Below are 22,469 nucleotides of genomic sequence, written 5' to 3' on the forward strand. Positions count from 1 at the left end.
TTGGATAACGGCATGATAAGTTCATGTCAATATAAAAATGTTTCCACATCTTTTTATCCAACAGCAGCTATAGGATATGTAAGCTTGACATCTGCAGTTTCAGAAGTGTCAACATCAGACTGCTTGGCGTGCCTTGATGTGAAACGTAAGTCCTTGAGAAAAAAACATGTTGTGTCATTTCAGCACCATGGTTGAAATCCAGACTAATTAAATAGCAAATAAAAGTATACAAAAATGAAGTTTCACAATATTAAAAATTGTACTTCACAGATCCATAGAACATGATGTCATTGGATACAATGTCCCCATCACTGCTTCTAAATTTAAATTATTGAGTGAATGAATAGGCCTACTATATGATAGTTGTTCTAGTAACTGTGGAACTTTTTTATTGTCAGTGTGTTTTGTTTGTTTCATTTACAGAGCTGTTCTGGTTCAGCATGAGTGAAACATGCTGCATCTCTTCAGGAAGAACTGTAAAACTGGGTACAGGTGTTTCTGAGGTAGGCACATTTTTAGAAACCAGGGAAAAGTGTTGATTCAGATTGTGACTGATAAAAGTACACTCTGTCCAGAAAAAACAACAGGTTTATTATATTTGAATGTCCCTTCATTCTTTGTTATGAATGTAATTTAACATGTAGCACTATTGCCAAAGTTGTTATTTTTCACCAACATAAAATCATGCACTTAACAAGGAGTTGCCTTGTTCATTGTGCCTTAGACATTTGGATTTTTGCTAAAGTTTGTCTTCATAATAACACATTATGCTTTAGTTTTGAAATTCAGAAGGAACTTATATTGAAAATGATAAGCGGTGACTAAAGCTTTTTGGCACATGTTAGCAACCATAGTTTGCAGCAAGTATGAATATATATGTTGTAAATAATAACAAACAATTGAATTACAATTCTTTTTCCCATTCTCATTCTCTCTCTGTCTTTGCAGGCGATGCTGTGCACGATGGACACGATTCCAACAGAACCTTCTTCGTGTCCTAATTTAGGCTCATTGCTTGCACAAAAAACCCTGAACAGTTGGAATGCATGAGTCCCTTATGTGTGAAATTAATCTCTTCTGTGATTTCTTAATGATGTCCATTGCACATTTAATTAAAAGCAACTATCTTCAGACTGCTGTCTCCTCTTAGTACAGTTCACCAGCTCAAAGATTGCCCAATAACTTTTCAGGGTAAGATTTTCTCTAAATCCTTCCAATGAAACTGAGGATTTTGAAGCGTGCAATTATTGACACATAATCTATTTGTGGATGTCTAACTAACAAGCTGACAACTAAATACCAGAAACCAAACATGTGACTGAAAATTGTATGGAAGTAACATGGAAATAGTTTTATTTCTACCTTTTAGGCAATACAGATAATTTGTATTTAGTGAGTGCCCTATGAACGAAGAGTTTTCTTCAAGTAACGATGGAGTTCAGCGTCTTAAAGTCTCTGAAGCATTAAAAGTCTCAGATGTAATCGATTCATCGTGATTAATTTTGTAGCGTTAATAGTGGAGATAGTGTCAGGGCGGCCCATCTCATGAATAACAATTATCAGAATGTTAAAAAAAATTCTACATAACCCCAAGCAGTAACTGCTTTTACTTAAATCTCTTTTAAATGTTCCTTAATTGTAAACTTGAATTATACCTAAATTTATCAATAAAGAAGTTCTGAATTTATCAATAAAGAAGTTGCTTGTCAGTATGATTTTTTTATCCACCCCTTTACAATCACTATATTAAACCTCCCTTAAAATGACAATGATATAAGAAATAAGCTATTGTTCAGGGTCACATTGCAGGAAATTCAATACCAGTTAAAATAAACTGTAATCTTGACATTTAAACTTGTACATGTAATACTACAATCCTCAAACGTGTTTAATTTGTACAAAATAAGTACATGTAATAGCAAGTTCCACCATTAGTCGATCGAAACCGAGGCGGTCACGCCGATTGAACGTATTCACTGTGCGCGTATGAGCGTAGAATCGCGCGAAGAGCTTTTGGCCTCGTTTTCAAGTTTGGCGAATCCACTGACCTCTGCGTTTTGCGTTTTCACGAAGTGGCGAATCCGCGCGCTGTGTGTGGCGAATCCGTTAAGGTCTGGATTCTGCGTTTTCACGAAGCGGCGAATCCGTTTCGTAATTAACAGCTCTTAAACTACAGATCCAATTGCAGATATATGTATCTGGTCATGTCATTTAACTAATGAGCTGTCGTACCAGTGAAAAGTCTTTTGAAATTTGGATTAAAAGTGGGGAGAAATGACCGTTTCAAAAAGTGACCAACTTCAAAACCGATTTTCTCAAAACGCAGTGTTCGCGCTGTGTGGGCGGATTCGCCACTTCGTGAAAACGCCGACGATATTTCCGAAAGCAACCTTCCAAATCTCCACAAGCTAGATATACCGAAATTACGACATTTTCATACTACCCACTGAACTGAAAATGAATTTTTAAATTATTGAACCGAAATGGTTTTCTGTTCAAATTGTGCACCCCAAATGTGTGAGAAAACTTGGCTCATTGGCTTACTGCCTTGTACTGACACAACAACGAATTACCAAAGAAAACAAAATTTACGACAGCCAAATATTCAAAGTTCTGGCAATATTTTGTGCTGAAATAGCTGAAGCGTGAGGTTTCTGACTGAAATGATACTCTTTTGCTCATGCATTATGTACATTGGGATTAGCATAAAAACAAAAGTGCTCAAAAAATGACCATAATTGTAGCAAAATCAAAATTTAAAATAAGGTTCAATGGAACACAAAGGTGCATTTAGAAGAACTGCGTTAAAACATTTCATTACATGGGAGTAACCTGGAACGAAACAAAAGTATCTATCCGTTGAATTTGTGTGATACACGTTTTAAAGTAACCGGGAAAATCTACTTCTTCAATATCTACCAACGTAGGCTTTAACTATAATATTCTGCTGGTGAATTATAAAGTGCTTCGACAGAAACAAAAACTACTCACCACGGATACGATTCACCTGAGGAAAAATACAGCCAGCGCATTCCAAAAGTCTTCACCATTGCGCCGTGCCCCAACAAAATTCAGCTTATTATAACGATCTCTAACTACGTCGCCTAATGGCCTCAGTCGCTGTTTCGAAAGCCAAGGTCGAAGTTGGCAATTTGGCTTAGCTCAGTTCGCCATGGTCTGATGGTTCATCCGAGCAGTCCTATGCAACGACGAAGCTAAATGTATTAATAAATTGCTTTGAAAAGAGTATTTTTCGTCAATGTTTGCTCATAATTGCGTATTTACTTAAACAACCGTGTGGCTGCAATTTGACTGTTGCCTTTTATTTCGACAGGACTCGTAAGGGGCCATTCAGATTTTTCAGTGTTTTAAAATTTCGATCTTTTTTTCAAAATTGTGGGTGGGTGGGTCAAGCTAAATAATTGAAAATCGAAATTCACTTTCCATGGAAAAAAAAGATAAAAAAACAAAGAAAGATAGAGCTTTTGACTTGCCTGAACTACGCGCAAACGTTCCGATATAGCGATGCGTGTTTCTTTTCCAACTTCGTCCCCTGTATGTACTGTCAGTGGCATAGCCAGGAATTTTTCAGGGGGGGGGGGGCTTGAACATTTCATTGGGGGGGGGGGGGGCGTCATGTAGATCAATGATAATTTTTTTCGAAACTCAAAATCTCAGTGGGGGAGGCGACCCGGGGGTGGGCGACAAGGTTTCATGGGGGGGGGGATGGCGCCCCCCCCCCCCCCCCCGTGGCTACGCCACTGCAGGTCATACAGTTAAAGTTTATGTAAACTTGTATGAAAAGTCAAAGAAAAGTATTCATGATCTATTTGACACCAAATTAAGTTTGTGTTAACTTGCCGGTAACGCCCTAAAAAAATTATCCAGACAAATAAATGTTTATTTTGTAACATTTTATGTTCGTCTGTCCGTCTTCTATGCTGTTATGTTTACTTTTAGGTACCTTCAATGGTACTATGTTTAATTAACCTGTTCATTTGTTTAATTAAACTAATAACGCACATATAGTTGCCAAATATGGCACTAACAATTTTGAGGTCGGCAATTTCGTCTTTAAAAATCTTGGTACGTCGGGTTACCGTACACACAATTGTCCTGGAAAAAAACAGTACCAAAGTACAGAAAGTCGTACGCAAGAGCTCCCCAGCAAGTATCGCTGACGCCATTAGGCCTATGATTTCAACATTTTTCACTGTGTCACACAGTGAAATAACTAAAAAGCGTCGTTGTATTGTGGACACATAAAACATTCAAGTCGCGTTCTTGCACACTTTCTGCAAATCGACTGGATATCCTTGAACCACTGCCCCTGCTTTGCACAAGTGCACACGAATGAAAGATTCGACTTTTATTCAAAGAAACTTCTATGTACAGTCACCAGACTCTATTCAGTAAAGTCCCCGTCAAAACGAAAGTAAACAATCCACGTGCGTAACGCACGGCTACACCATCGTACAGTGTGGCAGGGACACCAACAAGTAAAACAACAATTAAACATTTTAACAAAAAAATGGATAAATATTCTGATTGAATTTCGTTAAAAGATACTTTTTGGTGAGGTATCACATATTTTATCACATAAAAGAGGATGACCAACAACTTCACGCCGTCACTGAACTAGACACACATGTACATGGTGTTCAAGTACATGTACATACAAGTGCATGTACATGTACAGTCATGTTCAGTTTTTTATTAATCGAAATTAGGGGTGGGTGGGTGGGTCAAAATAATTTGGAAAAAAAGTCGAAATTTTAAAACATTGAAAATTCTGAATGGCCCCTAAGGTCACTCTCTTCCTCAACTTGAATACTTGGCATGCACTAAAAGACAATTAACCTGACCTCCCAGACCTCGGATGGTTGAGTTTTTTCATTAACTTAATCAGGGTCGCTTGGAGTTTCCATCCTTAATTAGTTAATTAACAAACACGGTGGATTAGACATAATACGTCTATTCTTATGATACATCCTTTTTCTATGAACACAACACCAAATTAATATAAAACATATATCACCATAGGGTACGGCTTGCCAAGGGGCAGTCAACCAGTTGGAGCTGGCTCTTTAATTGTTTAATTATAAACAATAATTATACAGATATTCAATGTAATTTAACAAACTCCCGAATAGCGGTAGCGGTACCTTCCTCGCCTTCCACCGCTGTGATCCGGGTTCGAATCCCGCCTGGGCCAATATGTGGATTGGGTTTTCAGTCCCTACCTGATTCCGTGGGTTTTCCCCAGAATATTCTTCAGGGCTTTTCCTCTCACCTCTAAAACTGTAACTTCTTCTCATTGTCTTCTCTCCACAGGTTTCTTCATGCTTGCGAGCTACAGTGCCTATACTAGGCGCTTTTGAGGAATCCTTAGTTTCATTACCAGAAATGATTAATACTTAATAATAATAAAATACGTATTGATGGCCATGATTAACAAAGTACATGGAGTACTCTTTACGATGTTTTATTCCAATGGCTATCTCGATACCAACATTGCAGAGCCCAGAACTTCGGCATAAGTAATCAAAGTAATCTAAATATTTTCATCTTAAGGCAAGCAAGAAAAAGACCCATCTTCACAGTGTTTTACAGGTTTTTTTAACAGTACTTTTATGCAAATTATATGTATGACTGAATCCCGTCTCGTGAATTCAAATTCACAACGGTAAAGGTTCCGCGCACTATTGCAAAATGCCAATAGGCCCCGCCACAAACGTACAATTTCCGAGGTGATGAGCTTCGATTTTTGCTGAATTCGGAAGTGTCTCTGCCAAATATCAATAAAGAGAGGAAAATTACTGTTCAGTGTTTAAAACCTATGCAGTTGAAATGCTTGAAAGTTGCCCTCATTGAGACACTGGCGTTTTTACGTACTTTTTGAGGTAGGACATGAGTGAGGTTTTTTTTAATAATCGCGTGTTCAATCATCCCTCCGGATACACAAAGCTAGCGCTAATAAGCAGCGATTCAAACATAGACATTGAGGGCGTCTGGCATTGAGGGCGCTACAAGTAAAAGTGTTTATATAATTTGTGTTATATGTTCTTAATGCACGCGCTCAGAGGTGTCCAATAAATGGCTTTAAACGGGAGCTAGCTACTGGTCCCCATCTTTTCAGGGGCGGGGGACAGTCTACTTTTTGACGTTGTACTTGTGCCGGCGCATGGCGGTGTGTGATGGCGCCCTCATTGGACAGTTCTCTCAATTTCTCAGTGTGCCTACGGTTGTAGCGCCCTCCATACCAAACAACTAATGGAAAGGCAAACAAGTCATGAGTGCGCCCTCATTCTAGTTTCTGTAGGTGGGGTCAACGAAATAAACGTTTTCCAGTGAAAAAAATGGTGGTGCAAAAACCTACTGAAGATTCCAACAGAAAAATACTAGTAGCCCCAACCAACCCTATAATGGCATAGCTGTTAAGCCTTTTTGTTGGTGGTGGGGGGGGGGGGGAGGGGGCAAGCAAATCTTTAGTAGGCTTTCGCTCCACCTTTTTCCACTGGAAAACGTTTTCGTTTACCCCGCCTACAAAAACTAGAATGAGGGCGCGCTCATTATTGCCTTTCCATGAATTGTTTGGTATTGAGGGCGCTACAAGTAAAAGTGTAAACTAGAGATGCGAGAAAATTCATACACGAAAGTCGACATACAAACAATAAACTTATAGGCAACACTAAACTAAGATATCCTTTGCCCTCTTTTTATCGTGTTTATATAATTTTTGTTATACGTTCTTAACTGTACCTTTTGCTCTTTTATCTTCCTGATTTAAATAGCGATTTGGGTTTTCTTATATATCGCTAACCTTTCCTCAATTAGCTTATAAGCTTCTTTCATTTCAGTATTATGTGCTTTCTTGTTATGGAAAAAAGTGATCAATGTGGCCCTTTTTTGCTGCTTTGTCGCAGAATCTTGTGGGAACAGTTAGTTTTACGCATTTCCAAATTGGAACAACTACGAAGAACATGAGACGAACAAAGTAATTATATAAACCGGTTTTGAATTCCTTTGCTCACATTTCACAAATGATTGACGCAACGTCAAGCTCCTGCGAAGTTAAGTGACCCAACCTGACATTTTAATTTGAAAGCATTATAAATTGAATGGTTGTTAAGTGCAATCTCATGCTTTTACACGTAAATTGAAGGATCTAGTTATTAAATTGAATGTGTTTCTAAACGTGATTTGGTGATTCGTCAGCATTCTTTTCTACGTGTTTAAATGATTGAGCAAGGGACATCTTTACGTTGACGATTTCTTGACGTGCAAGACATCGGGGCATGTATGTTTGGCAATGGTTGTACCATCGGGAACACTCCTCTTCGGTAATTTCTTACATGTTTTCTTGCGTATGTCTGACCGAACAGCTTAATGCAAAGTAATGTTTTCAATGCAAACCTTGAAAATACCTCTATGTGTCACATTTAACCTTAATTTTCAAGTTTAATTTTTTCCATTTTGAAGGGTGTTTTGGTGCCTTCTCCGTTTTTATGCTAATGCAAAGTTTTATATTCATGAGCAAAACGTTTATGTCATTCCGGGCAGATTAATATTACATGACTATTTCAGCACGAAAAAGTTGCTAAAAATTTAGATATTTTGTCATAAATTGCTTTACCTTTGGTGGTTCTTTATTGTGTCAGTAAATGACATGCAGTAAGCTATTATGTTCAAAAATCTCGCACATTCATGCAAATTATGTAATGTGCCTGGCTGTGATCTGGGGTAAACTTTTGTTGATTTAAAAACATTTTAAAAAAATATTTTTAAGCTCTGGCAGGAGCTTCTACAAGTTGGTGGTCGGTCGGTTAGTTGGATGGTCTGTCTGTCTGTGTGTCACGAAAATTGATCGAAAGTATGATGTTCCATATTTGCCATTTGCGGCGGCGCATTTTTCGCCAGAGCTTATCGTGCACTCGCACTCGTTACTAAATTGCCGACAGATATTCTTTGGTCAACCGCAAACGACTTGGCGAAGTTTCAGGGTCGTGACGTCATCGAATATGAAATTATAATAAGGAGAATTTGAAACTGATCAATTGTCTTTTAATTGGTATCATTAATTTTAATCAAATTCATCGTTTTAATCGGTATCAGTAGCGATGTTCGTGGAACAAATAATCATATCAGGTACAATATTGACCTTGAGCATCCTAAAGCTGTGACGTCATCAAACCGGAAGTTAGGTGTAATCAGTTCATACACTTCTAAATACACTAATTTCAAATTTTATATTTTCAGACGTTCTTTTCACTTCATATGTGTTATCTCTGAACTAAAAAAATCAGTTTGCACATTAACTTGATGAAGTCATCTAACCGGAAGTAACGTTGTACGTGTAAATACAATGTATACTGAAATTTATCAAACCCAAAAGGACGCATTTTTGTTTTCAATTAAAACAAACAGTTCTACTGGAAAAGACTGAATATCGTGATTTTTTCTCTTTGTTCTGGTATAAAACTATTCACAACTTTACTGGGCAATGTGCAATGAAATATCTGTCCGCCCGATCACCCTGCGTTTGTGTATCAACCAGCGCCGTAACCAGCTGAGTAGTCATATACTAATGTTACTTTGACCTCAATTTGCATGTTGACCCCAGGTGGGCGTGGGTGAACCTTGGTGAAGCAATTTTGCTACATTTTTTATCATCAACGTTATATTTTGCGTTACAGCGATACGTTTTGGAGTGTTTTTCATAGAGACAATATCGTAATATTGAACTAAATTTAAGTCTAAAGAAACAAATTTGCCGCCAAAACAAAACAAAAAAACACGCGTGCCAACCGTGACTTAATTTAGAGGGCAGTTCAACTGGAGCATAAGTGACACCTTGAAGGAACCCCCAAGAATGGGCCTTTAAGCATCACCGGATGCCCTCAAAATCAGAGGAACCGTATATATTGCATGTATATATGAGGTCCAAGCCTCTCCATTGACCCTTGCATTGTTACTTCCGCACACTCCGGCCTTTTTCAAGCACATGACACACAGACATCAGACAGACCTCAGACAGACAGACAGACAGACAGGCAGACAGCCTAGGACCCATACCGCTATACACCGCCTTTTGTACCTAATATCGCACATATGCTGTATGGTATTTCAGTATGAAGTGATTAGTGATGTCAATAAATGCAGGCCTAGTTCATAGCACTGAGGTTACTGAAGTTCACGCAACACCTAGTACCTCATGATTAAATGTCTGTGCCAAATGTCAACATGCAGACCATGGCGTGTCCAAGCAGTTCAGCTGTCTAGTCTTAAAATCCATCATGATGTATTAAAGCTTACCCAATGACCAAGTCATTGCACCATTATTTTCAATGGTTCATGTAGTCAAGAAAAACAGCCTGGTTTACGTTGTGTTATCAGCTGCCGTACATTAGAGTAGATAGGTCGGGTTGGGTGATACTCAATGCCCGTATATGGAAAGGAATGCTCCCTCCATACTGTGCGCGCTGTTTGTTCGTATCCGTACAGTGTATCGAGATGTACTGTACATATTGTACATCACCAACTCTCGATCACAAGAAACACAAACGTCATCGTGTGACCGGATCGGTGATCTTTAACTTTCTGCGAGAGATATATGTACATGTGTTGTATATTTATATTTCGTCTCTTCTTCCGGTAATAATAATCATATGACTAGATAAACATGTAAAAAGTAACGTGCACACTTTCATGGTTTGACCATTAATTCCGATGTGCTTCGACCACGAAATAGAATTAAGATGTTGGGGCGTTAGTATACCGTGATTTGACTTCGATCAAACATTCTTTTCACACCATTGCTACACTCTTAAGGATATGTATCTGAAAATAGTACCTCCTCATGTTTTAAACCAGTTGCGGAATGAAACGGGGTCAAATTTGCATGGGGAGCATGAGGGGGGGGGGGGCGTAAAAGCCAAAAAAAAAGTGTGAGGTCATTTGCTCTTGATTTAATATACAGTCGAGTCTCGTTATAACAAACTCGTTCGGACCTAGCAAATTGTTTGTTACATGTACATTTTTTGTACATGTATATCAGAATTTTGTATTAAGAGGAACATCAGTCCCATTCATTGTACATATAAATGCACAGTCGGGACTAAGGCTTTACGTTTGTTATAACCAGAATTTTGTATTAACAGATTTGTACTAAAGAGAGTCGACTGTACATTTAACAAAAATGGGCGTCTGCAGGCGTGCCAATGGGAATTGGGGTGGGCAAATTTTCCCCCGCCCACCCTCAAAAAAAATGATAAATTGAGGATATGCAAAAGAAATTACAAGGATTTGGGGGATTTTGAAGGGCACTCAATTAAGAAAGTATAAAATCCTCTGTTTTGCCGTCCCCAAAATCTTAACCAATTCGGGGGTGCGTTGGGGGGGGGGGGGGGCAAGCCTTGAGCTAGAGGAGGCGTGGCCCTACTGATTAAAAAGCGATTCTTCGAGGAAGAATAAGTTATCAAAACTGCAATAAGGTAACTGTTTGTTTTGACCCATTTCACAAACACTGAATATAAAGAGTTACCTTTTCCCAAAAAATATATGTAATCTGTTTATCTTTGCCAAGTACCCAAGGAAGTACATGTACATACATTGTAATAATAAATGTGTCTCTGGTCAACTTTTAAACCTTTTAAATTATAGTTTATGTTCTACAACTGACAATTTCTTGATCTTCTTTCTGTTATCTTTGCCGATAACACAAAGCCAACACATGTTTTCTTTATGGACTACCTCAAAAACGGACATGAACGAAACAATACATGCACTCTCAATTTAAGGCGAAGCTTTCAACTTTATTGGATAATTCGCATGGTTCCCTACAGCTCGGCTTCATATACACAATGTATTTAATGACATATCATTACATACGGATACAGCACATCATTGGTAGGATATGATTAACAGTTTGGTAGCACACAGTTATATACACCCTACACGATATTATTATCAATAACTACATGTACATGTACCTCGCATGCACTGAACAACCGTTGGCGGGCATCAGTCACCAAGTTCATAAATTTGGCCTGGCAAAATTTATGTAATGTTTCTCGTCTTGATGTAAAGAGATATTTCCCAACTCGTGAGCAGTTCAATTAAACTGTCACCTAGGCGATTATTTACTGTGCTAGTAGTAGAAGTAATGCGACATTCAGATTCTGTTAAATGGATTCAATACAGCAATGCTCTATACTAAAATGCGTGGAACGTACAGAGAACCGTGTGACCATGTACAGTATTTGTTTTTCGAGTACATGACATACGATACAATGCAATTTTCTTCTGACAAGTGCAACATCATTACCGGTAGCTTGTTTTGGAAGACCTAATTACCTTCAGAATTCTAAAAATGCTCACGATTATCCTTTAGAGCATGAAAAACTCTTGTATTACAATTCTACCACATTTGACCGTCACAAAATACCTAACGAATAATTCAACATGTGAAAATAGTCCAAACTATTCATATTAACCAGTAATACACCTGTAAACGTCCATGCGAAAAATAGTAATACGTGTACTTTTAGAGAATTTGACTTACAAACCAGTAAAAAACTTCCCATAAGTGCAAAGTTATTAGTGACGCAACAAAATATATATAGTAACACCGCAATCCTTCAATAATATGCACATGGCAAGACATTATACTCCAAATATTGTGTTAAAAACATGGCCGTTCAGAACTGTCCTTACGGCATAATATAACTCCCAATTCGTAGCATGATTCGTTTTGCATAACAATGTACTAACAATCATGAATAATTATTTCCATCATTGTGTTGGCTATAATATAATTATGAACAGCATATATACCCTGCTTATAACACACGGCAGTAGAACTACTTGAACTCTTCCGGAGAAAAGAGAAAAAAAACACCCCTCTAAACGCCTACTGAACACAAATAGTACATCCCAAAACATTAAGATACAATCACTGTTTCAAGACAGACTATCTGGAAGTAGGGGTGTTTTTTTTCCATCCCCAATTCTACGGTTGGGTTGACTTGTTTTTGTAAGAATACAAACACATACCATTTATGTGTCTCACATAAACGCTACGTTTAATTAGTTACAGAAAAATATTAACAACATTCTTTTATCAAACGTTCTTACTAAATGTACATACGGTAAACTTTTATTGTTGAAATTTACTAAAATTACTTGGATGAACTACATGACACAAAACTACATCTATTTGAGAATTTGTACGAATTACAAATGTTCACTTGATTGTTGTTATTAAGAAACTCTGTATTTCAACCTGATCCCATTATTGGCAAATTAGTGGCAAAAAGCTGGCAATTACATGATGTCAAACCAATATTGCAAGATGCAAATGCTCTATTTAAGTCTCCACTACATCTAAATTAACTCGGAATCAAATATGGTGCAAATTATTACATCGCAGTACAACATCCATAGAAAGAAAATACAAGCAGAAATTCCATCAGCAAAAAAAATTAGAAAATAACAAAATATGGGTCGACCTGCTTAAACCCTGTAAACAACTTCAAGATATGGCAGGCATTTTAAAGGAAATACAGTCCAATAAGGAAATTAAAAAGGCAGTTTAGAACCAATTATGATTCATGTTTACCAATTCAAACTAAATGAATTGGGAAAGGGGAGGTTTAATAAAAAAAAATGACAACAATGATGCTTTAGGCGGTATAATCAGTGTTTGACGTCTGCACATTACATGCTTGTATAGAGGTTCTTTTCGATTGGGTCCTGATGAATTAAGTGAAACCATACCAAACGAATGCGGAGATTTTATCAAGGACTAATAACACAATTTAAAAAGTTACATCAAGGGTTGAAATCTTCCTACCACCAGTACATTAAAGTATTGAGCAACTTAATATTGATAATTTGGATTCCTTGAAAAGGCAAAGGTCTGGACTAACAACAAATGTTAGATAAACCTACTCTTCTGCAAGTGAAGAATAATTCTTTTGCATGTTCGTCTTAAAGAATTTTTTTCCAATGAACAGGCAAAACAGACAAAGATAGGTCCTTCTAAATCCTGACTGAAAACTGTAGCAATTCCTAAAACAGAAGCGCCACAGTATATGTGCACATAATTATCTATTAGTAACATACACATGTTCTAGCACATGAGTGCCACTTTAAATTCTGTTCTCATAATAAGATATGTTACACCATCATCCATCCTCATTATGAAAAGCAAAATTTCCAATTTTTTATATCACAAAATATTCCAACACTTGGGAAAATCTCTGGCTACTGAATTGAACAATGCATGCTAACGATTCTAACGTAGGTAATAAAATCCAAGACGTCAAACCTTGTCATGAGAACCATCAACTTTAAGTTACATCCGAAAAATGGCAACATTATCACTGAAAACACTTTATCATCTTTGAAGAAAAAAAGCCACTAACACTACCTATTTATACATATATCCCATAGCCTTGTTTCCTTCAACAGGAACAAAAAAATTATCCATAAATCTTGTCTCTTTTTTTCTTAGTAATATCAGAACTAAGAGCTAAAATACACACATTATTGTATATCCTACAGAAATGAGATGGAAGAAACTTGTAACACTCATATAATATACACACATAACCCAACGTATTAAATATTAGTGGAAAATTCCAACTGTATATAGATAAGAAACCAATTCTCCAAACTCGTTAAAAAATAAAAGGAGCTCAAATAACAAATTCCACAGGAAAACAAAATCTCGATCAATAAAATTCCTTTTAAAAATTTTAAGTTCAGTACGGCTTACACAGGAAAGAATTAGGAAAGAAATGTTGGTGCGTCTTGCATTAATTAAGAAATACATGTACCTTTTTCTTGAACAAATATATGCATACAAATTGAAAATATTTAAGACAACGTTAAATAACAGGCTCTGCTACGCTATGCTTACTTCAACCGATACAACTTAAAATTAAAAGCGAATACAAATAGCATGAATATTAAATAAAAAATGCACAAAATTATTTAATTTGTACAATGACGACAGGGACAATGTACTTTTTGTGACATACCACTCATATATGACCACGGAGAACAGCTGGATTAAAAGTGTTGCTTTTTGCAGGAGGAAAATTGGAGAGTCCGGAGAAAAGCACTCATGGCACAGGAGAGAACCAGCGTACAACTCTACTCACATGTGGTCCCTAGCCGAGATTCGAACCCGGGACACAGTGGTGAGAGGCGAACACATTACGCACTAGCCACCCCCTTTTCAATTTTGATAGATTTTTTTTGAACTTCTACAGGTTTTACATGAACTTTTATCAAGTTATGTCAATGATGGTACATGTAACAATAATTTTTTGAGCTAACCAGACATTTGTGATCAGCAATTTCGTAATAAGTTCAATTTTGTTACTTGACAGGTGCGTGGGGATACAATTGTTCAATACTTCTAAACGTTTCATAATTTTTCCCGTCATTGTCCCTGTTACATCTTAAAAATATAAGATTAAAAGCTCATCTGAACATAACTCTCTCGGAGAAAAAAAAAAGGGTATAAGAGTACAGTGTTAAGAAACATCATCTAATCTACAACTACCAACATACAAATGTAAATTCAAATCTTAAAAAAAAATCTAATCATTAAATCAAGTTTGCCAAATCATAAAAAAAAGTAGCACTGTTTAATCGACATATTAATTGTTTTTTCGTTAATGGGACAGCACACATGTTGCCACCATTGTGAGAATGAGCATATTTTGAGAAATGTCTAGCATCGGTCTAATGCAAGGGGCAATATATACACACCTATATACACAAGGCAAGACGCAAGGCAGCACCACACAACAAAAAAGAAAGAAAAAGATGTTTCTCGTTATATCTTTTTTAAAACAAATATTGCCTGGTTAATTCAATTTTTTTTAAATTAAGTATGAGCTACTGTAAGATGAGTTAATGCTTTTAAAATATATTTCTACCGGTAGTGATCATCTGCTGGTATTTTTTAATTAATGATTTATGAGCAATAGGTGTTAATTCCAACTGCCAAACTCAAAAGGAACAAAGCATTGTTTCCCTTAATCGATCTGGATTTTGGAAGACAGCATTTTCAGAAGATTAACCCCAATTTCGTTCGGCACAATTCTGAAAGCCGTTAATCCGAACTTTTCACATTTCGTAAGACTTTAGTAGAATTAAGTTTCTTTGAAGAAAAGAAATGACAATTGACGTAGAGAAAAATCCAAATATCCAATTTCCAAATTCCAACACCCAGAACCTTCAAGATACAATGCAACAGAAACTTCTACCATCAAAAACCATGCTCCAAATCCTCTTTCTCCAGCTAGTCTATATGAATTCCGTAAAAAAAGCTTGAAAACCTTTCAATTACTGACCATGATCTGTTTGGGCAATGTGTTTTTTTTTTATCTTGGAATCAATTAGGGCAGTACAATCATGATTCTGAGACCAATATGACTCTCTTCGTGGATATCGTCACACAAAAATACTCTCAGTTTTAATTGAAGTGGATTTCAATTGTATCAGTCCATCGGAAGTCAAATCCTTGGGTCTCAAGTGGCCGGATTAACAATGAGGCAGGATCAAAAGCCACCATCACAGTTCATTTGATCAGCTGGAGACTTGATGAATTATGATTGACATTTGAGGTCTTCTTTCTCTACAACTAAGGATAAGCGACTATCATAACTTCGGTCTTGGTGGGGGATGGGCAGTGGTGTAGTTGATTCCATCACAAGTCCATAACGAAGCCATCCGATATCATATCAAGTTACAAGCTACTCAAATGAACTGTGACCAAAAGCACATTCCTTTGTTATTGTTCATCCCTTTACTTGTGACTGGACTTGTGAAACTGAAAGGACTTTGTGATTGACTTTTGATTGGACTTGTGATAGATTCGACTACAACATAGGAGTGGTGTCGGGTGGGTTGGGGTGGGGGTAGGTTCAAACCTACTGGACACGACGGCAGTAGTATCCCAGTGCCTTGCACTTCTCACACAGATGCTGAGGGTGCTCCTTGCTTTGGTCAGAGACGTCCAAGCCGTCTGGTTTCTCCAGAGGGCGCTGTTTATCACAAGAAGAGCAAATTGGTTACCATTTTAGTTTTTCGCATTAAATTTTATTTGACATGAAATTATTGACACAGTGGCGACAATGCGAAGGGTGGAAATGCGTCTGATGGAATTTGTATTAATCAAGCATGGCAGCTTTTTAATAAACAGTGTCAAAGACTACGGAAGAAAGTTTGATTTCATGGGCATCCTATGGTTAGCCCGGGATCATCAGTTCATAAACAGAGATGGATGTGAAATGGTCTTAATGGGATGAATCTTCGCTGGGTGTTGATATAACCCGGGCCAACCCTACTATCCCAGATGAACATGACATGAATAAAACAACCTAAATTTGATGTGTACAAGTAGAAGTTGAACTGATCTTAAACTTGGCTCTGCTTATTTGACAAAGATTTAAGATTCTGGATTTTTTTCCACTAACAATTGTTCATGTTTTACATTTGCCCTGCCGAATCAACTTGGCTCATACATGTACCCTCCTCAACGACAATGATGAAATGTCGATAATTACAAGATGATTCAGTACTCCCAAACCCAACCTTAAAGGTCTGAAAACATCCTAGATGTGCATGAAGAGAATGTCTCTTGCTACTGGCTAATGGCTATGTCCCCTCCCCCACCCTAAATGAAGGTGAAATGGCCAAAACAGAGTACTATGCCTCACCTAGACTTTTAGAAGCGGTCTTTCCAACTCAAACGCACCTGCTTGTGTGGGTAGACATTGATATGGCACTTGATGCACTCCTGGCCCATGTTGGCCCAGCTGTTGCCGCTCATCCATTTTCTCTTGCACTTGGGGCACTTGTACTCTCCGAAGCATCTCTTCTTGCCCTGGTAGGGTGTCAGTCCTTCACCCTTTGGACGAGCCTACCAAAAAGAAAAATCAATATAAAAAAAGGCTTGAATTTGGGAGATTTTTGGGAGATCTAGTTACACAAGTCATCACAAGTAACAAGTCGATAGCAAGTCAGTCATGAGTCGATCAAAAGTCAATCAGAGGTTAGTCAGAAGTTGATCTGAAGTCGGTCTTAGGTCAGTCACAAGTCAATCAGAGGAGTCAGAAGTTGATCTGAAAGCGGTCACAGGTCAGTCACAAGTCAATCAGAGGTTAGTCAGAAGTGGATCTGAAGTCGGGTCACAGGTCAGTCACAAGTCAATCAGAGGGGTGAGAAGTTGATCTGAAGTTGGTCACAAGTCAGTCACAGGTCAGTCACAAGTCAATCAGAGGAGTCAGAAGTTGATCTGAAAGCGGTCACAGGTCAGTCACAAGTCAATCAGAGGGGAGTCACAGGTCAGTCGCAAGTCAATCAAATGTCAGTCAGAGGTTAGTCAGAAGTCGATATGAAGTTGGTCACAAGTCAGTAGCAAGCCAGTTGCAAGTCAATCAACAGTCAGTCAGAGGTTAGTCAGAAGTCGATCTAGAGTCATCACAAGTCAGTTAAACAAGTCAGTAGCAAGTCAATCAAACGTCAGTCAGTCTCAGAGGTTAGTCAGAAGTGGATCTAAAGTCAGTCACAAGTTATTCACAAGTTAATCACAAGTCATCAAGCGTTGATCACAAGTCTATCACAATTACCCAATAACAAGTTCATCAAAATTCACATATCCAGTCACAATTCAAACAAGTCAGTCACAATTCACAGGGCACTGACAACTCAATTGCACGTCGTCATTTGTCCCTCAGTCTCATGAAACAATAACAAAGGCATTTGCTGTGTCATATTTCACCCCTGTTACCTATGGCCAAACTTACGATTTGACTTACGATTCAATGTTTAATGTGTAATGGACTTGTGATTGACTAGATTATGACGCAGGAGTTAGGATGGAGTCAATATGGGATAACATATTTATAGCCTTGTTTGATGTGACTCAATAGAAAGGAAATCCATATGGCTACAGTCCAGACATGCACCTGTAAGCATTTCAAAAAATGGAAATCTACTTGATTGGAGATTTCTTTTCTAAATTCCAGCCAAGAAAATGAATTAAACAGTGTCACTGAGTACCTGAAATGCTCAGCTCACGTTCCCAGCCTTGTTTGGTCAAGTTTCATATTATGACTAATACACGTACACCCATCCGCTTTTCAACTAGACTATGGGACTGTACATTTGTTCCATTTCCAAACCACGCAATGAAAACAGCAATGAAATAATTAAGAATACACTAACTTGACCTGCATGTTCAAGCCTGCAGTAGAAAGTTACAAATGTATGCAGAAGAGCTCAATTTCGGACTTATGAGGCATCATAAGGCGTCGGACTTGTGAGGCATATAATTTATTTATTTTGGTTTCAGGGGTGGTCGTTAGTAAAAGTGCAAATCCATTAGATTTTGGAAGTGATCCAGATCCTGGTCTGGATCCAGGATTTTTTGGGGGATTCCTCACCATTTGTGGGAGTATTTCTTTTAGGATCGTTCTGGCAATATGGAGGTTTGCACTCTCTGGGGGCTTTCTAGTTTTCAACTTTTGTTTTGGGTATTTAAGGGTATTTTGGTGCCTTTTTTTGTTTTTATGCTAATGCAAATCTCCAATTCTCCATATTCATGAACAAAACTTCGTTCCGGGCAGAAATCTCAATGTTACAGCTATTTTTCAGCACCAAAAAAAATGCTTGAAATTTGGATATTTTCTGTCGTTAATCTTCTATTCTTTGGTGATTCGTCGTTGTGTCAGGACATGGCAGTAAGCCAATGAGCAAACCTAGCCTTTCTCACAAAATGTTTTCAATGGGCAATTTTTGGGTTCACAATTTGAACAGAAAACCCCTAACCTGAACAGAATCTTCCTGAAATGACATCACAGCAACAGCACTCTCAGTTGTCGGAAAAAAACATGGACATTTTTTTCAATGTTTAAAGAAGTGCACTTTTCAGTAAAATTAACCAAAAAAGGGATGTCGAATTGTTTTCATACATTTAAGAGGAGTAGAAAGTTGCACCAAAAAAATCGCCCATGAACCCTTTAATCAAGTCCTGTTATCAAGTTACATTTTTTCAAGGTTTCAAAACCTAGGCTACTCTGACCTTGCAAACCTTGCCAAAAACAAAATCAATATAGCCTTATCCAGCATCTTGTACTTCTATCAATAACATGTACCACTGGGACAGTAAACAAGTTCCTTAACTGAACAACTGTTCCCACTTGACATTTGTGGGAATATTCCCCTCAGCCCTTCCTATGGGAATATAGAATCTTTGGAGCCAGCAAAAACTTGGCCCGGAATCACTCTGCAAGAAACCTGAGCACTAGTCCCAAAACTTATGATCATGCGCAATCAAGATGTGGTCTATTTTTGGTAAGCTACATGTTCTGTACATGTAAGTCCTCTACATTAGCAATCATGGTTCAAAATCAAAATTTACATTAACTCCATACCAAATAACAAATTGAGTCTTGCCCCTCTAGTGTTCATCCAAATCAGGTACCCGCAAGTACCCAACCGCTGATGTCAGGAACTGGTTCCAGATTATGGGATCGGGTTCCCTCATCCAACTTTACAAATTTCTTTGTAACTTCTCAGACAAAGAAAAAAGAAAGGTTTGAAATAAAAACCTGACTGCATGGAAAACCACAACAGATTTCATGTATGTGCATTTTAAGGCGCGACAGATGCAACTCGCGAAAGTTGCAGTTTACACTGTAAAGCCTCCAGACAGTTTCCAGGATTTGAATCGTGCGGTTGAGTTTCTTTTACGGTTATCCAGTTACCCATGTTTTACTTCAATAGGGTAACCGGTTCCAGAACTAACCGTAAATGCACAACACTAACCCTAACCTACCTGGATTTTTTTTTTTGGTGGCAAAATTGGCGATCTCTGACTGTTTATTGCCAAAAGTTTATATTTTTTTTAATTATTATTTAGAAAAGAAAGTGTTGTTTTTTTTTGAAGTTTTTTTTTTGGGGGGGGGCATTTTTAGTGTATTATTACTTAATTTAACAATAAAAAAAACCTAATTAGAATATCGTTTAACTTAAGTGATCTTAAAGTGTACAAAGTAAGACAGACTGACAGACAAAAATAAAAGTAACAAATCAAATGTATTTCCCTTCCTACCGATAACTGTATACACACACAATTTTGTTCAGCCTAAGTGATAAGTTAACTGTTGCATGACAGTTTGGAATTTTTAATGTACAAGGTTGGACTTTGCAATGCTTCTCAATCTGTTTCTGTTCCATGATGTAGGCCTACAGACACCTGGAAGGTTGTGTACACTTAAAATCACTTAACAGCAAGAAACATCACTAAGTTTTTGAAAGAAAATTGAATTTCATTGAGCATTACTTGGTAGCTGAGGAACTCTGGAACTTTGAAAGGTATAAAGGAAAAACCAAGGAAAAAATGCAGTTTTATAGTCTGGTTTCCTGATACTACTTTAGACGAAACAGACCAATTTACAGACATCAGGGAATTGTCAGGTCAGGGAACCACACTATAGCTAGCTAACAATTCAAGGATGTATAACAGATTCGATTGCAAACAAAAAGTAGACTAACTAGGCCTAAATACTGTTTGGGGTCAGTATTAAAACAAAGCACTTTTTCCAAATGACGGTCCGACCATCGTTGGAAAATGATACAAAAATTCCACTGTTCTTGAAACTGAAAGTGACAGCACACCAGGTGCCACGATTTCACAGGATGCTTGAGTATTATTTACTTGTATTTCAGTAAGGTATTTCAGTATACATTGTAATTTGGCAGTTTTGTTTTTTCATGTTTGCAAATGTTGTATTTTACCTTTAAAAAAAATCAAAATCAGCAGCTAGGGCAAAACATAACATCAATGAATAAATACAATCATCAGAAACGAAATGTATCATGAAGGATAAAAAAAAATTTCTGATGAAGGATACCATTTAATTATTTTAACATTATGTTGTGGTTAGCTTGCACCTTTAACAATATTTCTTGGTAAACAACCATGGAATCACTGCCACTATTAAATGCTACCATCGCCCGAAGGCACATAATACACACTCAAGGAGACTTGGACCAAACAATGTTTAGTTCTCTCAGTTTCTGGAGGGGTCTGGGTTCTCCATCAACCAAACCAACATCTGGCTTGCCCTGCGATGCTGAGAGAAACATCAGCTGCCAGCCAAAAAGCCGGTCACCATGGCAACAAACTCAAATGCCAGCAGTTTGTCTTGGCAGGGTCTTGGACCCCTGTGGTCGGCACTTACCAGACGGCTGTTTTATGCCAACAACGATGGGATTTGTTTTCAATGGGACTTTTCCATAATTCTAAGCTTAAAAAATCATTAAAAACAAAGCATAACAAAAACCTAGAAGGGGCAAAGCAAGGAAAACAAATACAAATCAAAGCTCCCCCCCCCCAAAAAAAAAAAACAATAATAAAACTTGCAATCCATTGATAATAGAGATTGATAGAAAGTTGTTTCTTATTTCTTTAAACAGAAAAGGTGGGTTTTAGTTTTCACTAAGAAATGCAAATGCGTGGGCTTTGAACAAGACATTATCTGGACAAAAGCGTAAATTGAATTGCCTTGTGCGGCAGTACCAGTACTTGTGACTCGACACACGACACTGCTGATGACATTCACCGGTTATCGTACAGAGTTACAAAGTAATGTACGTCACAACTGAATTTTAACTATTGTAAACTTTTGACCTTACATGTAACCTAAGCTTAGAAAAATTGGATATTTTAGTAAGGACTCCATGTGGTAAAGCTGGTTTGTCAAAAAAAGTCGATATTACACACAATGTCAGTATTTTGGGTTTCTTTTTTTTACATTTAATTTGAATCAATGTCGTTGAAAGTTGAATATTCCTCCATCAAAGAAATTATGGCTCAGTTTTATTGCTCAATCACAAATGTGTTCAGGAGGGGCGAGCTTGTCTTCAATTCGAATAAAATCCCCGTCCCCCCCAAAAAAGAACCCGGAGTTTCTTAAGAAGGCTAAAGGGATCTTCAAAATTGAGTTGGTTCTGAATTCAGAGTTCAAGGCACACACATACATGTACATGTACATTTGTACATTGTACATGTACGAAATGCTGTCCTGAAGAAAATGATTTCCTCAAACAGCAGTAAATGCCCAGCAGAGAATGCCCAGCAGAATTTTGATAGACCAAGTGACCTCCATCAAATGACCTTTTGGTCTGGTTGCCAGGATCTCCCAGCCAATCAGGTCACAGGGATTGTGATAGGGGCGGAGCTTATCAGGACTTTTGGAGATACCACCCAGATAAGAATGGTAGAATCCAATTTGGGACATGCTAATTGATTAGATGGGCTGAGTTGATATCAGTGGTGTCGCATTTCCTTCTGGTAAAAAAAAAAGACCAGTGGCCAAAAAATCTTTGCCAGGACTTTCTTTGGGCTCACTGGCTTTACAATGAAGTGAAAAGCTTCAGCT

The 22,469-nt window shown here is 37.7% G+C and overlaps 2 protein-coding genes across 5 annotated transcripts in view; one reads left to right on the forward strand and one right to left on the reverse strand.

Annotated features, from left to right (window-relative positions):
- Window positions 1-1,650, forward strand: LOC119731320. The gene is made up of 3 exons (XM_038204471.1): window positions 1-145; window positions 424-503; window positions 949-1,650. The coding sequence occupies exons 1-3, from the start codon at window positions 13-15 to the stop codon at window positions 1,048-1,050; spliced, it is 315 nt and encodes a 104-aa protein (XP_038060399.1). The 5' UTR covers window positions 1-12; the 3' UTR covers window positions 1,051-1,650.
- A 9,143-nt stretch (window positions 1,651-10,793) lies between these two features.
- LOC119731144 (zinc finger CCHC domain-containing protein 24-like) overlaps window positions 10,794-22,469 on the reverse strand; it is a 32,207-nt gene continuing 20,531 nt past the window's right edge. For 2 of the 4 annotated variants that reach the window (XM_038204175.1, XM_038204176.1), the window contains exons 5-6: window positions 16,778-16,942; window positions 15,939-16,064 (exon numbers count right to left, since the gene is read on the reverse strand). In XM_038204175.1, the coding sequence (XP_038060103.1) occupies window positions 15,951-16,064; window positions 16,778-16,942 (279 nt within the window). In that variant the 3' untranslated portion in view covers window positions 15,939-15,950. Of the gene's footprint in view, window positions 16,065-16,739; window positions 16,943-22,469 lie in introns of all 4 variants that reach the window. The other 2 variants (XM_038204174.1, XM_038204177.1) reach the window with 2 other exon arrangements.

This window comes from Patiria miniata, unplaced genomic scaffold, assembly GCF_015706575.1.
Source record: "Patiria miniata isolate m_02_andy unplaced genomic scaffold, ASM1570657v1 HiC_scaffold_23, whole genome shotgun sequence".
Taxonomy (NCBI): Eukaryota; Metazoa; Echinodermata; class Asteroidea; order Valvatida; family Asterinidae; genus Patiria; species Patiria miniata.

Bases quoted from the DNA above. Each gene is read 5' to 3' on its own strand.
- LOC119731320 (XM_038204471.1), top strand. From the start codon at position 13: ATGATAAGTTCATGTCAATATAAAAATGTTTCCACATCTTTTTATCCA. The intron at 146-423 runs GTAAGTCCTTGA...TTTCATTTACAG, and splicing joins GGCGTGCCTTGATGTGAAAC to AGCTGTTCTGGTTCAGCATG. The intron at 504-948 runs GTAGGCACATTT...CTGTCTTTGCAG, and splicing joins TGGGTACAGGTGTTTCTGAG to GCGATGCTGTGCACGATGGA.